The sequence below is a fragment of the Cyprinus carpio genome, chromosome B3, assembly GCF_018340385.1.
Source record: "Cyprinus carpio isolate SPL01 chromosome B3, ASM1834038v1, whole genome shotgun sequence".
Classification (NCBI taxonomy): domain Eukaryota; kingdom Metazoa; phylum Chordata; class Actinopteri; order Cypriniformes; family Cyprinidae; genus Cyprinus; species Cyprinus carpio.
This window is the reverse complement of record NC_056599.1, coordinates 11,395,080-11,412,502: the sequence shown is the minus strand read 5'-3', so window position 1 is coordinate 11,412,502 and position 17,423 is coordinate 11,395,080. Positions and strand designations below refer to the sequence as shown.

Here is a 17,423-nt window from a genome sequence, read left to right as displayed (position 1 = left end):
CTGTGTCAAGAATTTGTTCAAGTTACTGATCGGCGCATGCATGTTTTTGGGTCATTTTAGAATCAGTAATAGTTTATTTTAAGTTACTTTTTTGGACAATGTACATTGTTTCTTTCTGAATCTAAACTGCATTGCATGTTTTTTTGTGCAAATAAACCTTTAACATTTCTTGGTTTGCTTGATTTTTTAGAACATTTTAACCAAATGCTTTAAAAAGTGGTGGGGACAAAATCAGCCATTTGAAAAAGTGGTGGGGACATGTCCCCAGCGTCCCCAGTGTAAATGACACCTACTGTATGTGCACGGCTATGACTTCGCGCGCATTTTCGGTCTCTCTCGCTCTCTCTCGGACACAATCGCTCTCTCTCGGATACACTCGGTCTCTCTCGCGAACTGTCGCTCTCTCTCATGAACTGTCGCTCTCTCTCTCTCGGTGTTCGCATCACTTTTGTTCAGGCCGGCCCCGGCGCCTCATACACGGCAGCTTCTCAGCAAGCAGGGCGCCAATTTGCCAAATTCCCCACACAGTGAAATGATAGATAATAGGAAACCACTTAACGGCAGCGGCTCAGAAGATTATTATTATATTTTTTAACTGCTCGTGCCGCCCCCTATGTATCATGAAAAAATGCCGCCCCGTTCGCCCGGGCCAAGAACCGCTACTGTCAGCAAGCACACCAAAGAAAACTGTGACAACCAACAAAAACCTCAATAAGATGCTGGAGAAAAAAATCTTGGGAGAAAGTAGACTTGACTCAGGAGTCGGTTCAAACTAAACAGTGAACCTAGTAGTATTTATAGTTAGCTGAGCTTGTTGTATATCAATTAACTAAGATACAATTATAGGCATTTTATACTAACGGATATTAATCAAACTATAAAATGACTGATTGTTTATATGGTCAATCCTTTATCATCTGCTGATGTGCACATTGATCGAGATGTGGATATTAAAATCATAAAAAAAAAAATCATAATGGAACAATCTTTATTAAAGGGATCAAATACATTTATACACCTATTTGATTATTTATGTCTTTGCTAGTACAGACAATAGTTTAGCTTTGCATGACACCATTAGAATTACGTTTTACATTTACTCCATTTACACCAGGTTATAAAAATAGATGTTTATTATGATGCTATAGAGACAGTTAAGGCATCACCCATTCTCATTAAAAATAGGCGTTTCAAGGAAAATTTTCAGCACTGTCAAGGAGAATTTTCAACTGTAGGAAAATTTCAGCACTGTCTCATTCGTTCTGTGATTCAGTTTGAACTCACCAGTGACCCAAAGTAGCTGTTTGTTGCTGTAGGTTGTGTTATATGCTGGTTTTCCTCACTCCTGTGTGATTCGGAGCAGCAGAACTGACAGTGTAGTTTCCTCCAGCTCCTCTGCTGCTGTCTGAGAGCAGCTGATAATGACTACTGCTGTCTGTAAAAAGTGAGAATGTGCAGTTACCTCAAGAAATGATCAGTAATTTTTACATGAGTCTTATAAATTACATTTGTTGGTATAATCAGTATTCAGATTGATTACACATTTTTGAAACTCTGTAATATATTTTATGAAACCAGTTCATTCAGATGTTATCAGATGAAGCACACTATATCTTACCTGATGAAGCAGTTAGAGTGTACCAGCTGAATGTCCAGCCTGTAGAGGAGCCTTTAACCTCACAGATCAGAGTCACTGGATCTCCTTCAGTCAACCACTTCTGTGGAGAAACACTTAAAACTGTCTGGGGTCTATCTGAAATACAGAAATCAAGAGTGTACCAATAGAGTGTGTTAAACTGGTGTGTGTGTGTTATAAAGAGATAGATGAAGAACTCACCTGATACTGTCAGTGTTAACTTCATCACTGATGTTTGATGTTCGTGATCCTCCTCTCTCTGCTCCATAACAGGAGTATTTACCTGCGTCAGACTCAGTAACAGAACTGAATGTGTGTTCCTGATCACTGAAAACACTGTTTGAACCGTCTTTATACCAGCTGTACTTCCAGCTAGTGACTCCTTCACCATCAATGTCACATCTGAGAGTGACTGTGTCTCCTCTGAATACATGTTGATCAGGTTTAATGCTCACTTTGACTTTTGGTCTTTCTGTACAACAACAATTCACAATGAAAATAATGTGCTGCTGCTTTTACTGTCTGGATGAACACATTGTAAAACATAAATCAGATGAGACTGAAGTTTGGTTCTCTATAACTGTTATAGTCATTTATGAGAGTTATGTTTGTTTATATTTAATTGTTATTTAACAACATGAATTGTGAGTGAATGTAATAAATATATCTGTTGTTTTTGATAGATTTATGTTTTTGGTGTTTTTTGTCACACCTCAGAATTGTCACTTGAATAATTCAACTTGTTTAAAGTGCATTTATAATCATAATTAAATGTAAGTAATTCTCAGTTGGTTTGTAACAGTTACTGTAGAATCACTCGTATGTGATGAAATACATGAATCAAATTCACTCACCTTCAGTTTGTTCAGAGTGGATGTTTGAAATCAGCACTAAAACACAAAGAGAAAACTCATTATAGTGTGAACATGGTCAACTGTGTATTTTACAGCATCTTATAACTGGTCTAGAGCTAATTGGCTTCTGTACGAGTGTAATCCAATTAAAATATTTAAGATTCAAAACTCCAAAAATAGTGTGTACTTTCTGAGTGTTGGTTTTGTTTTGGTTTTCTGTTTATATTTTATTTTATTTAAATGTATTTAATAAGAGTTTATTTTATAAAATTTTATAAAGATTAAAAAATACTGGTATTTTATAGATTTGGTCACAGTAGAGAACTGTTCAGGGAATAAGAACAAAGACAAACTCTTACTAACTGTGTACTAGTGAATATTACAGCAACAGTGACAATAAGTGTAAAACAAACCAACAGAACTGATTCAACAAAGCACAAAACTGAATGAATGAACAAACACACTGATCTACAACACAATGTGAGTGCATTTCTCTTCACAAACAGCACTAACTGCACACTTCCTCTCTCAAAATCATCTCTCAGTCTTACAGTATATCCTGGACTAGAGCTGGGTTTGAAACTCAGAGAGCAGCGAGAAAAAAACAAAACAACAAAAACCCAGACACACTAAATAACTTGATCCTTTTTATAATAATAAACATATTAATATACATGAAATACACAGAGAGAATAGTACTCACAGAGCACAAGAGGAAGTTGTCTGAGCTCCATACTGACTGAATGATGACAGACAGTTAAAGACACAGACTGTGTTAAAGACTCAAGACTTCCTGAAACCTCCGGTCAGATCTTCAGAAACATCAGGACAGATTCAAGACATACAAATGTACCTCATGTGTGACAGAAAATCTTTTGATGTTTTTGATAATCTTGTAAAATGTTTTCACAAAATGTAAAGATTTTCTACAGAAATGTTGTCAAGAATCATTCAGTATCAAATTGAACAATAATTATTTGCTATTATGAAAAGTTATATTCTGGTGTGTTTAATGAACAAGGAAAATGAAACAATATTTTAATGTCTCTTTATTGTTATGGTGGTAATCGCTGTATTTATAATTATGTATTAATATGGAAATAAAGTGAACAACTGCTGCTCCTCCTTCTCTGGTTAGTGTGATGGAGCTGACAGAGAACAAACCAAACCACAACTATGAGTTCATATCTATCTATATATCTATCACACTCTGATACTGATAGTGTTTAGTTTGACTGATATATTTGTACCTATGAGCACAGTTTAATATTCATACACAAAGACGGGGTGTGCATTAAAACACATTTAATGATTATGATTTCAGTTCCTCTTAATGAATCCATATTCTTAACAATTTAATTATTGATTCTTATAGCTCCCAGACGTCTGTTCAATTGTGTAAAAGGTCATGAGTCTTTTATTGTCATTTGAACAGTTTACACATGGTTGTAAAAGCACTGTAGTGTGTGAGATACTGAAGACTCTGAACAACAACAAAAGCACAGCGATGCCAAACACAGAAGAACAATATAACATGACAACAATGTCTTGTCTTTCTTGCTTAAGTTTTTGATGTCTTTTGAAGGAACTATTTATTGTGTATTTACAAACACCTTTAATGACTTTTCACAGATTTTTTTACAATCATAACTGCAGACCTAACAAATGAAAATGTCTGATAAGAAGAAGAAGAAGAAAAGAACAGTCCACTGTATCAAAGACTTGAAAAACTTGAAAAGTGATATATTCAAGAAATGTTAGTAAAACTAAACACATAAGAATTTTAATAAGTGGTGCTTGAGAAGCATCAATATTACTGTTGATCAACATGGTTAAAGTTTATTTATTTGTTTTTTTTATCGCGGGGATTTGCTTCTCTTCTGGAGAGAGCAGTTCTTAGCGCCATTGAATTGACGCATTCGTCAGTAAAATACAGGTTTGTATACATTTTATTTTATCTATACAATCATTACTGTGCTGAATATCGTTCAATTTTATGCAGAGCAACATACAGGCTTGTATTTTGATTTGTATGAATCACCTTTAACGAGTGTCGCGGTCTTTTCGAGCGATTGAAAAGCCTGATGCTTTGCATAAAATAAACGATTTTATTCATAAAGATACAGAATACAAATATTCCCTCAGAGCTGTTTACTGTTTGTTTTGGGCAGGTTATAAAGGCAAGTATATTTCGGCTATGAGTGAAACGCAGGGGGGCGGCCTCAGGCGTGAGCAGCTCCCCGCCGAACACGACTCCAGCTCGGGCACGAGAACCAGCACGGCGCAGCGCAGTTACGGTGGAAACAGAACAACAGAGACTGGTTAATAACACGTAAATTACTTCTGTTTAACGTTTAATTTTTAGTTTTATTGTTTGTTAAACGAGTTTAAATATGGGCAATATGTGTAGCCTATTAAAAACGATATAAAAAATGCTGTAAATGATAATTAAAGGAAAATAAAGGAAGTTAACATGCAAACCAGTGGTTGTGTGCAGGGCCGCATTAAGACTATAAGGGGCCCCTGGGCTTTACCTCTTGAGGGGCCCTACCAGGGCTCGACAATAAGGACTGCCCGATTGCCCGAGGCTAGTGTGAATGACGCTCGGGACAGTAGACGGAAACGGTCCACTTGCCTGATCGGGCCAGTGCTGTAGGGTGTGCGTTATATGTAGTCTATGATATCGTAATTGTTGATTTAACGATCTGATATTATCGAGTATGCATCTTACTTTACAAAAAACAAACAAAAACACACCCATTCTGTGCACTACGTGACGTAGTCTAGTAGGTTAGACTTTGTGCACGTGATTTAGTCTTAATGCCTCAGAATTCAAATATGCCCCTGTATATATTTCATATAATTAATAATTTAATATCTATGTTAACCAATATTACACAAAGAGTGCCGTTTTTTCTCCAGATATTAGCATGATTACAAATGTATGATTTTATTCAGCGTACAGTTTAATAAACAAGACCTTAATATGAAGTGACTTACATTTTAGACACCAAATCATCTGTTTCGCTGTATTTCCCCAACGAAAATGGTTCCAAAGTCCACAGAATTGTTTTGCGTCTCTGCAACACTTCCTGAGTGAATCAAATGAATCGGGTTGAAGAAGAGACAGGTATAAGAGTATGTTCGTAGTTTACTTGATTCCAGGGGTTGACTCCTCAATAGCGGTTTTTGAACTTGAAGCTCAAAGTGTGCAGAGCGGGCCGTCGCCATCTTGGCAGCGCGTCACGCGCAACTCTCCCCGGATAATCGAAATAGGCAAAAAGGCGGGAGCTGGTTCCTGAAGCCACGCCCACCTAGCGCGACGGCATTGTCAGCAGCGGCAACCACCTGTCACTCAAGTGGCCACGCCCTTAATTATGCAGAACTTTAAGGCTTAATATAATTTAAACGGATGAGTTATAAAAAAAATTCACCCCCCTCACAGTTGTCATGAAGGGCAAAATAAGCTATATAGACCAAAATCATTTTTTGAACCAGGCTGTAAACGTTTTTTTTTTCTGCTGTAAAGTTGGGCATTTTAACATGGGGAGTCTATGGGACTGACTCCCTTTTGCAGCCAGCCTCAAGCGGCCAGTCGATGAATTGCAGTTTTAGGTCACTTCCTTATTGGCTTCACGAGAGAGAGCGCGAGGTTGCCGCTCGGTTGAATCTCAATGATTTGCTCATTAACAGTGATTCGCTGCCACCTACTGGCGGATTTAATTTCAGATTAAAGTGTCTTCATTTTTTTTAATAATTCCACAGTATTTAACGTTTTATATTTTCAACATTAAAAACATTTTTATGCATCTGTAACTGCTCTTGACTGATAAATGTTTAATAAAGTTTAATCTATTCTATAGTTATACATTAGATTACAATGTCTGTACCTCAAAATCTCCTGTTTAAACCTACATGAAAAACTTGAAAAGCACCATTTATTTCATTTATATGTTTGTTCTGTTGTATTTATTTATGCTATTACTCGTAATTTGATTATTTTTAACTATTTTATTACTTACAATATTTAAAATAATTAATCTAGTAGCTTGCTGTCATTAACCTATTATTGAGGTTAAATGTAACAAAGACAATGAAAACGATATCTATGCTTATTTTATAGGGCCATTTTCTTGTCTTTTACTTTTATTAATTTTTTGTTGTGGGGCCACTGGCCCGACCGGAGTTGAGCCCTGCCTTCATCCATTGGAACTGCATAATTAATCGTTAAAAGTTATGGTTCCACCCCTTTTACTGTTAGGCCGTTTGTATCTATTACACGTTACCCCACCAGTTGGCAACAAGTAATTGTTAAAAATGCATTTGTCATGGAATCATTCTCAATTTAATTCAGTATTGCATGGTGTCTGTGAGGGTTTTCTGCACACGCGCTTAGGGTGTGTCAGTCAACACGAGTACAGAGATCTTTTTTCATGACTTATTACTGCGATTAAAAATTAACATCAAGCACGTCCTACACTATTTTCTCATTCATGCATTTTTTTTAGTAAAAAACGGAATGTGCCCAAATATCTTGCTTTAAAGAAGTGATACGAACATCAAGCGCAATTAAGTGTTTGCTTCTGAAGGCATACGCAACTTTAATAGTAACAAGAGTGCTTTATTTAAATCATTATGTTAGTATGATAAGGCCTATTTAATTACATGTATGCAGAATCTTCATCTTTCCCTAGGCCTGCGTAAAATATGATGTTAGTTTCGGAATTTTTTTTTAACAAACTGTTCTGACGTTTTTGTGCTGTTTTTCTTTTTTGCGAACCACTGTCATATTTACGAGACATTGCTGTCACATTAGATTAGCTATTAGATGTAGTTATTGTCATCATTAGAATAGGCGGCAATTAACTTATAAAGAATTCAACGTAAGTATGTCACGTGAGTTCGATACAGGCCAATAACTGAATGCTTTCAGACAATGATGAATTTTAAATGGATTTCAGAAAATTAAATAATGCCCACTGTGACTGATGATTTCAGGTTCATTGAGTGAGAGGGTTTGACTGACACTTCTCGAGCCAGGACTTGCAACGCACGCACGTGCATTCAAAGCAAAGCGATAAAGCGTAATTTTAAAGGGACAGCCAACGAATTATAAAATCCGATTACAATATTTTCCGGCATCATCGGGGCCCTCCCCCAGCCCGGGGCCCTGGGCTTAAGCCCAGGTAAGCCCGTGCATTAATGCGGCCCAGGTTGTGTGGATTATTTTAGAAAAGTTTAGAGGATTTAAGTTAATCTGTAAACATTATTTAATGTATGAATTAAAAAATAAGATAGTAATATAGTAAAAATTAATAAACTTTATCTGGGTTAAATCAACCCCTTTGCTGGGTTAAATAAACAACCTAATTTGCTGGGTAAAATTAACCCAAGATGGGTTCTGTCCTGTATTTACCCAGCCCTTGGGTTAATAACAACCCAAATTGGGTTGTTTTTAACCCAGTGTTTTTTAGAGTGCATTTTCTAAAGGATTTCTCAGAACTATTAACACTATTCTTGAGTTTCTCAGTTCTAAACACACATTCATCTTTTCACACCATGTGTTCCTGTTCAGTAGCAGTTTAAAACCATCACAACATGACCACTGGCAATTCTCACCAAGTGAACACTAGTATGCAACATTTTCACACACCAGTCAGAACAACAGTGTAAGCACATGTGAATTCTTTAGCTGTGGATACGAGAAATGCATATTCAGGAGTTGTTTTCAATTTGCTGCCATTATTTTTATGTGATTACTTACTGTAAGAATTTATGTAGATTACAGTATAATAATTGACATGTAAAACCTGATTGGCTCATATGTCATGGTTCTTTTGTTTTTACTGTGACACTGCGAGAATGTTTTAACAAACATCAGCTCCACAATATTTTAAAAGGCACTATTTTTTATTTAAAAAAATATGAACAGTTCAAAATATGAAAAACCTACAGAGCGTTGCAGCAAAATAAAGTCATGAATAAAGAATACACTAAAGAATAACGAATAAACATGCTTAAAAATGACATGTTCATGTGGTTGTAAAGTAGGTAAACATCACAGAGGCTACATAACATAGATGCACTAAGATTGTTGTTGTAAAAGATTGAACTATATTACAATATTGAAGTAAAACAAAATAAAAACATTAAACTTTAACTTACATGATACAATAATACTGAAAAGAAACTGAAAAAGCAGTAATGTAAGATTGTGACACTGTCACTCAAAGACATGTTTTTACCGCTAAATATATATTAAGATGGTTTTATATCTATATATTTGAGTTTTAATGGTTTTACATGTTGTCTTAGCCATTTTAATCCTCTTAATTATTTAATATGTGTATGTCTTTAAAATGTTCATGGGTCTTCCTCAATCACATGACAGGAATAAGGAAGTAAACCAGTACAAAGTCAAACAATCCAGGGTCATTGATTCTGGTGCAGGTGCAGTTCTACCTGCTCAACCAGGGGGCGCTGCTGACGCTCCTGCAACTCACAGATCATGACGCAAACAGCACTGTTAGAGTTAAAGCACTCTACGCAGTGTCCTGTAAGTATAAATGTATTTTTCAAGAAGTTCTCCTGTGTAAAATATAAAATAATCCACGCAATTGTTAATTAAAAGAAAACAACTGATTTTAAATGAGTTTAGGTAATGTTCTCTTTTGTTTTTGCGGATGTTTGATTTTTGATTTGATTTATAATTTTTGACATTTGAGCTTATTTCAAAATACTGTAGCGTTTGAACACAAAGGTAGTGCTGATTCTACCTGATTCTATATGAAGTATTCTAATTTGTTGAGATTTGGTTGAATTGGTGGGTTATTGTTAAATATGAGCCCAAATCATCACAATTAAAAGAATCAAAGACTTAAACTACTTCAGTTTGTGTGCACTGAATTTAATACATGAGTTTCACAATTTGAGTTGAAAATCATATTTCCCATGTTACAAAAACAGCATTCTTCCATCTTAGAAACATCGCCAAGCTACGAAACATGTAACATGTTTCTGATGCAGAAAAGCTAGTTCATGCATTCATGACCTCTAGACTGGACTATTGTAATGCACTGCTAGGTGGTTGTCCTGCATCCTCAATAAACAAGCCACAGGTAGACCAAAATGCAGCGGCTAGAGTCCTTACCAGGTCAAGAAAATATGATCATATTACCCCAATACTACATTCTCTGCACTGGCTACCTATTAAGTTCCGTATCAGTTACAAAATATTATTACTTACTTATAAGTCCCTTAATGGTTTAGCTCCTGCGTACCTAACTAGTCTTCTACCACGCAGGTCACAAAACGCTGGACTTTTGATAGTACCTAGGATAGCAAAGTCCACTAAAGGAGGTAGAGCCTTTTCGCATTTAGCTCCCAAACTCTGGAATAGCCTTCCTGATAATGTTCGGGGTTCAGACACACTTCCTCTGTTTAAATCTAGATTAAAAACACATCTCTTTGGCCAAGCATTCAAATAACGCATCTCATGATTTTGGACTGCAGTTTTATCTGATCAAATGCGCAGTATTATTCTTTAGCTTGGGTTAAACTAATTAATTTTACTTGGCTGGAACAGCAGCTACGCTAATTATGTCTCTATTTGTTTCTCTGTTTTGCCACGGGATTTACATCCCGTGGTAACTAGGATTTACACAAGCTCCAGTCTGGATCCAGAACACCTGAGAAGAGATGATGCCAACCCCTCAGAGGACCTCAGATGATGCTAACCCTGAGACAACATACAGAACTACCACATTTTGCTATAAGTTTGATTGCATAATTGCTGTTAATAGTGTTAATCGTCTGTTTGTTTACGTCTTTTATTGATTTTTCTCAACATTTCTGCCGTATGCACATAAACTGACAGTCATCACTGATAAGCTACTACTAAATATTGTAGAAACTTAATTTTCTGTAAAGTTGCTTTGCAATGATTTGTATCGTAAAAAGCGCTATACAAATAAACTTGAATTGAATTGAATTGAATTACTGAAATAAATGAACTTTTCCAAGACATTCTAATTTATTGAGATGTGCTTGTATAAATGCTGGCCAGGACGTGTCCTGGGAAAATGCCACGTTTGGTCACCCTAGCTTGGAGGAACTGCTCAACCAGCGAGTGCAGGACCTAAGGGGGCAAGAGGAGAGCCTGGTAAACTATTGTTTTATCTGTTTCTCGTTCCTGTACTTTGTCCTATTTATTTTTTCCTGGCCTTATTTTTTTGTGATTTGTAGGTTCTTCTAAAGACAATCCATCATCAAAACTAACTTGTTTTGCCTCTGAAGTGACTTTCCTTCTAAGCTTATATCACCTAGGCCACACATGTAGATATGGGCAACATGGGTGGGAAAAATAATATAGATGCATTATGCAATGATATAGGCTGCCCTTGCCCTAGCCAATGCAGCCTTTCTAAAATCTTACACAGTGACTGAATGTTAATTAACATTAACATCATACAATTCTACCACATTAATAGCAAATAAAAATAGATTCCCCACTGTTCATTAACCAGTCAGAGTTTGGTATCGTAAACTAAAACTATTAAAAAAATTTGTATTGTTAATTGAAATAAAATATAAATATTTCCTTGACTACTAACTGACATAAGTAAAATAATAAGTATAAACAAATAAGTAAAGTTGTGTAATTGCTAAAACTGAAATAAAGTTTTGAGTTTGAATTCCCTCTCTGTTCAAGAGAGAAATAAAAATTAGAAATAGAATTTATGAAGAGATATACTTTTAAAAAGAGACGTTTAACTCTGAATATTCAGAGTTCAGTTTGGCTATGTGTGCTCTTGCATACTCGTATACCATGAAGTGTACACAAACACTCTTGAGTTATATTATGAATATGTACATTTTGTATAATATGTTAGTTTGTTATTGTAAATGACGTGCTGTGTAGGGTCAGCTTGTTTACTGTACCTCTTTACACCTGAACAACCAAAGCCATTATGTAGAACTTCACATCAATATCAAATATTTTGTAAATTTTAAAATAAATGTGATACAAGCCTCTGTCCAAGTTTAATTCTGATCTAAACAACAAAAACAACACATGGAAGTGAGTTCCAGGATTCAGAAGCATAAAAACACCTGCACAAATATCTGCCTTTTCACTGTTGCATAATCAGTTAAAACTATGATTCTGTGCTTCTGTGCTAATGTGAATTTTTGGACATTGTGTTTTAGTATTGTCCTGGGCTGCGTTTCTTCAAAAGCATCGTAAGCCTAAGTTGATTATAGCTCCATTGGTTTCAATGGGTCTACAATGTACTTAAGCTTACGATGCTTTTGGGAAACGCAGCCCTGGTTGGTCTGTAGGCCTATGTTTTGAAGAATCAATTGCAATATGTTTAACATGTAGCTGATTATAATAACGTAATATAAAATCTACATACTTTTGATCCTATGATAACTCAGAACAGATTAAAATGATCAAAAACAATTATTTTTGATTTATTCAGGGTATTTTGGACATTTTTTCCAAGTCATTTCAGTTGCTTCCCCAATTTACCTGAATTCACTTCTAACAAATAAGATTTAAACTTTTTCCAAACATGAAAATCCTCACTATTTTCTTCTGTTTGGTGAACTGGTTAGGTTGTTTACCTTTTGATAAAACATATCACAAAGTAAATAGAAGCTTCATCTATCAACACAGTTTCCACTTATTCACAAGAATAGCTTATTTTATTATTTGCTAGAATTATTAAACATATCTAAAAAGGTTACTAGGAATAAGAAAACATTTGTTTCTAAGATTACATAAAAAGGAAAGCTTTAAAACAGGTGTTATAGAATTTTTCAATTTTTCAGTCTCTTTGAAGTAAATGGTCCTTTAAAACCTTTTGACAATACAATAAACTTTTTTGATGATTTCCATTAAGAAGTTAACTCTTTTTTTTTTTGACATATGTCTTTTCTGGCTTTGTTTTGAAAATAAGTACTTGGGTTTCGGTTTGTTCAGCTGTAAACAGACTGAAAGCATCTGTCACTTTCTCAAAGCTAGATATTGTGTTTACATAAGCGTTAACATGTATTTATAAGGTGGGTGAGGTGCAGGATATATGCATAACCGGATTGAGTGAACAGATACTCTTCAGTGCTCTCGAGTTCGGTCATCATGGATTGGCATTTGCGTCTGCTTCTTTCTTTGCTTGTGGTGTTTGCTGCTGAAGGTAAGTCATATATTCAATGTTTTAGTCACTATGCTGAATAATAACTGGTTTATTTATGTGTAAAAGCACTAGATATATTTCCTACATTTTACCTATCCAAGTGCACACACACATCAGTGAGTAGTGAACAAACACCCGGAACATTGCTGTACGTAATCCCAGGTTTGACATCAATAAAAAATAAATAAGAATCAATGACATTTTACATCCATTGACATCAAATGTGTCAATACAGAAAGTTTATGTTTGTGTATATGTATAATATATTCAATTCAGTAATGTATTTTTCATTGTTCATTTTTGTGTATTTTTATAGTATTTAATTTTATTGGTTGGTTTCAGTAAATGAAAAAGAGAAATTCAGGTTTGGCTATGTGTGCACTTGCATACTCGTATGCCATGAAGTGTACACAAACACTCTTGTGTTATATTATAAATATGTACATTTTGTATAATATGTTAGTTTGTTATTGTAAATGACGTGCTGTTTAGGGTCAACTTGTTTACTTTTCCTCTTTAAACCTGAAAAACCAAAGCCATTATGTAGAACTTCACATCAATATCAAATATTTTGTACATTTTAAAATAAATGTGAAAGTGTTCTGATACAAGCCTCTGTCCAAGTTCTGATCTAAACCACAAAAACAAAACATGGTAGTGAGTTCCAGGATTCAGAGGCATAAAAACACCTGGACAAATATCTGCTTTTTCACTATTGCATAATCAGTTAAAACTATGATTCTGTGTTTTGAAAGTAATATTTGAAGTGAAACCGCCTCAATGTGAATTTTTGGACATTGCATTTTAGTATTGTCCTGGGCTGCATTTCCCAAGAGCATCGTAAGCTTTATTCTTTGGATTGGGGAGTGTTTTTTGGGGTCTGAAAGTCACAGTACAACAATAAACTCTTGATAGTTGAGTCCTTGTGATATTACTGCTTTAAATAGCTGTAGTTAAGGAAGAATGGTTACTATTAAAATTTTGTTGTTTTCTGTGTTTTTTCCTCTGGTTTTCCATCAGCCACCACCACAAAGCACATGAAGGACTTCATCAGAGCTGTGGAGAGCATTGAAGCTGTGAATCCAGATCTTCAGATGCTCGATGTGGTGAAAGGTCTACGTAAGGCTGCTGGGTTTGAAACCAACCTCATCAAGCAATACCTCGGTGACCTCAGTGATGCACATGACCTTGTGTCAGATCCATCAGTCACTTCCTATGTAAACGAGGTCATTAATCACAGCCTGTCAGAGTTGGGTAAGGAAAAAGGTGTGGTTCTCACGTTAGATGGTTCAAATGTGGCGTTGGCCCCAATGCTCCTCGGACTTGAGGCTGGGCTGCAGTCCACCGTCCAAGGCCTTTACCCTTTAAGCTTGACCCACAACCTGGTCGCCTCATTTCTACATCACGTCCACAATGAACAAACCACTCTTTCTTTTGGCACTAAAGGGTTCTGGGATAGCATTTCATCCCCAAAGGTCTACACTCTCTCTGATTTGCCCTCCTTGGCCACAGACGCTCTAATAATTGGAGGTATAGACGGGTTCATTCTCGGGTCAGAAGTTTCCACGTCTAACCATCGTGAGCGATCACTGAGTGACCTGCTGAAGAGTTACTACAGCCACCAGCCTGATGCCGCAGGGTTGGACGCATCGCCCCGTCTGATCAGTCAGAAACGAAGGATGAACTTCAAAAAGCTCGTCAGCTTCTCTTTGCTGAAAAGCCAGATGGTCCAGGCTCTAACAGTTCGACCCAACTTAAATGAGACTGAGAGGAAGAGGCTGGATGATGTTATAAACGAAGGCTTTGACCAGTTTGTCCATGTGTATGCTGGTAATTAAACATATTTATGTTTACCATTTTATACTGATAAAAATATTTTAAATATATATATATTTTTTTATATTAATACATTTCCTTAGTATAACTTTTTCATTCTTTTTCATGAAATTCTAAGCTGACTCTGTTTTATAATTTTAAACTACCAAGTAAATCAATTTATTAAGGACCAATGTAAACATACAGAATGATTTATTTACTGTATGTAAATCTTTTAATTATATATTTAAATAAATACATTTTCTTACATAATATAACTATTATTTTTTTTTTTATTTTTTTTGTTTTTTTTTGTTTTTTTTTTTAAGACTTATTGGTGCTGTATGTATCTTTTTGGCTGTACTAAAGCATAAACTTAGCATAATATGTTGCAGATTTTTTAAAAACATGCTAAGTTCACATACTTGTTTCTCTTAATAAATAAAAAAAATAGAGCAGCCATTCTAATTTGAAATGCACATTCCGTGTTGGGATGTGTTGTTTTTGTTTTGGTTTGTGGGATTCTGCCAGCTGCTAATTTACACAGTAGTATTTCGAAACCCTGGGTTGCCAGCTGTCGGAAAACACAGCATATTGTAGCCATGAAAGACAGCAAATGCATTTGATCAGAGATTGCAGATTCTACCTGTCCTAAAAGCATCTGCATCGATCTGCACATTGACCAGAGGCTGAGGAGACATGGAGCCAGGGCCACACTGCAGGCCTGGAGGGCCATGGTGGAGCTGGTGGCTCAAGGGTCTAAGGCGGGGACCCAGACGACCACACTTGACCACAGGCAGACCCAGAGGGATGGGGGAACCTCGTGCCATGGTGGAGACAAGGGCACATGAAGCCATTGTGGAGCTGAAGGGTGGAAGGTCAAGGTGGAGTCAGGGACTCAGTGGATGAAGGCGGAGAAAGGGGACCTCATGCCAAGGCAGAGCTGGAGACTGGAAGGCCCAAAGCGAATCAGAGCCCCCAGATTGAGCTGACTGAGGATGAGCTGAATAGAATAGTGCAAGCAGCACTACACACCCACATGAAAACAGTGGTGAAACTGGTATTTATCATAGCAAAGGCAACGTATCATATGAATTCCAGAGGATGGGAGCACCGGAGTTAATGCGGTTAGAAGAAATCTCTAGCATTAATTCTGATCATGGCTTGTCTTGAAAAACGAATAAAGTTTGATGTTCATCGTAGGAGAAGTCACACTGCAGGACTGTGTGCCAAATCTTCTGACACTGCCAGAATTTCGTCTGAGGTAAAATTTGATTGCAACGGTCATTAATCGGCTGTCGGTGAACGTGTCAAACCAGTGATCAAAGACTACAGATTTTAGTCTAGGATTATAGGAATCTTTTAGGATTTTCAAAATTTGTCTCAGACGACCAAATCATGGCCAAAATCGCACAGTGTGAGCCAGGCTTAACATAGATGTAGACAGGAAAATGGAACTCATCAACACAAGGAGTGTATATATACACAAGAGCAAGCAAGGAACTAATGAGTTAATTAATCAGAGGATTGTTATTTAATCACCTTCCATTGTCAGTTGCGCTTGTTCCTGTTGCGTGTCCTCAATCTGGCAACCCAGATGAGTCTGAGAAGGAGGCGAATGGAGAAACAGCTCTCTCCTCAATCTGGCAACCCAGATGAGTCTGAGAAGGAGGCGAATGGAGAAACAGCTCTCTCCAATATATTGAATTTGGACTTCAGTACCCATTTCAAAATTACATACTAGCGGGCCTTTGAAATGACGTTTTTTGCTGTACTTTTTACATCGATCTCACAGTAATTCGTACATATTTTATTTTGACCACACCTAACCCCATTTAAACTGTTATCATGTATGATTTATTGAGCATATACATTTTACGTGCACGTCCATTCTCCTGGGATCGAACCCATGATAGCATGATTGCATATCAAGCACTACCAACTGAGCTACACAAAACGCAATCACAGCCCACTGATGGGTCGTATTTCAGGGATTTGGACAAACGACCTATACGACAAACTTTTTATGACAAATTGAATTTAAGCACTACCAAGTAGCCCACTTTATTTATGACAAATTTGCAATCTGTCAGTAGTCATTTCAAGGTCTCAATGGGGAGCTGCAGCTTTCATTGGTTCTCCCTCCTATCTGTCTCTCCCTATGCCGTACCTTTTCATCCACCACACATATCAACCCTCCAAGCCTTGCACCACCTTTGATCAATGTGACAGTGACATGCGCTCCATGCAGCGCTACCACCAGCAAACCAATGGATGGTCTGACATTGGATACAGGTTAGGAAAGCCCCAATTTGGACCATAAAGCCCATTAGGCAGTCAATTTCTTATAATTGTCATTATTCGTCCCTCTATAGTTTTGTTGCAGGTTCTGATGGAAACCTGTATGAAGGCCGAGGCTGGAATTGGGTCGGTGCCCACACTTACGGGTACAACTCCAAAGGCTATGGTGTCAGCTTTATTGGAGATTATACCTCCACCCTCCCCATCAAGAGTGCGATGGACATGGTGAGGTATGACTTCACAAGCTGTGCTGTGAACAGTGGTGGATTGTCTTCATCATACTCCTTATACGGACACAGACAAGCTACTTCCACTGATTGCCCAGGAAACTCCTTTTACCGTGAAATCCAGACATGGGAGCATTACCAGGTAAAAAGATATACAAATGATTTGTGGGATTTACTATACTTACCTGGTTCTGACTTTGCAGAATGTATTGCAATAACAGTTCAGACCTTAACTGTGTCTGTGTGTTTCTCTGCTTTGCTCTACAGAGTTATTTGCCTTGAGGATTGTGGCATCAACAATGAATGCAATCACCTAATTGTGTCTCTGGAAATCAGTACATGTATTACATGTATCGGTCATAATAAATGCATAATAAATTACTTTTGAAAATCA

At 36.7% G+C, this 17,423-nt stretch overlaps 2 protein-coding genes and 1 pseudogene across 2 annotated transcripts in view; 2 read left to right on the top strand and 1 right to left on the bottom strand.

Annotated features, from left to right (window-relative positions):
- The window catches only part of LOC109112019, a 45,695-nt pseudogene extending 42,308 nt beyond the window's left edge, over positions 1-3,387 (bottom strand).
- The window catches only part of LOC109112423 (hsp70-binding protein 1-like), a 65,524-nt gene extending 56,160 nt beyond the window's left edge, over positions 1-9,364 (top strand). The window contains exon 5 of the mRNA XM_042719674.1: positions 9,251-9,364. Coding sequence (XP_042575608.1) covers positions 9,251-9,270 — 20 coding nt within the window. The 3' untranslated portion in view covers positions 9,271-9,364. The remainder of the gene's footprint in view (positions 1-9,250) is intronic.
- Positions 9,365-12,540: 3,176 nt separating this feature from the next.
- pglyrp6 (peptidoglycan recognition protein 6) lies at positions 12,541-17,423 on the top strand. The gene is made up of 5 exons (XM_042719670.1): positions 12,541-12,686; positions 13,707-14,516; positions 16,595-16,796; positions 16,877-17,171; positions 17,297-17,423. Exons 1-5 carry the CDS (start codon positions 12,632-12,634, stop codon positions 17,309-17,311), a joined length of 1,377 nt encoding a protein of 458 aa, XP_042575604.1. The 5' UTR covers positions 12,541-12,631; the 3' UTR covers positions 17,312-17,423.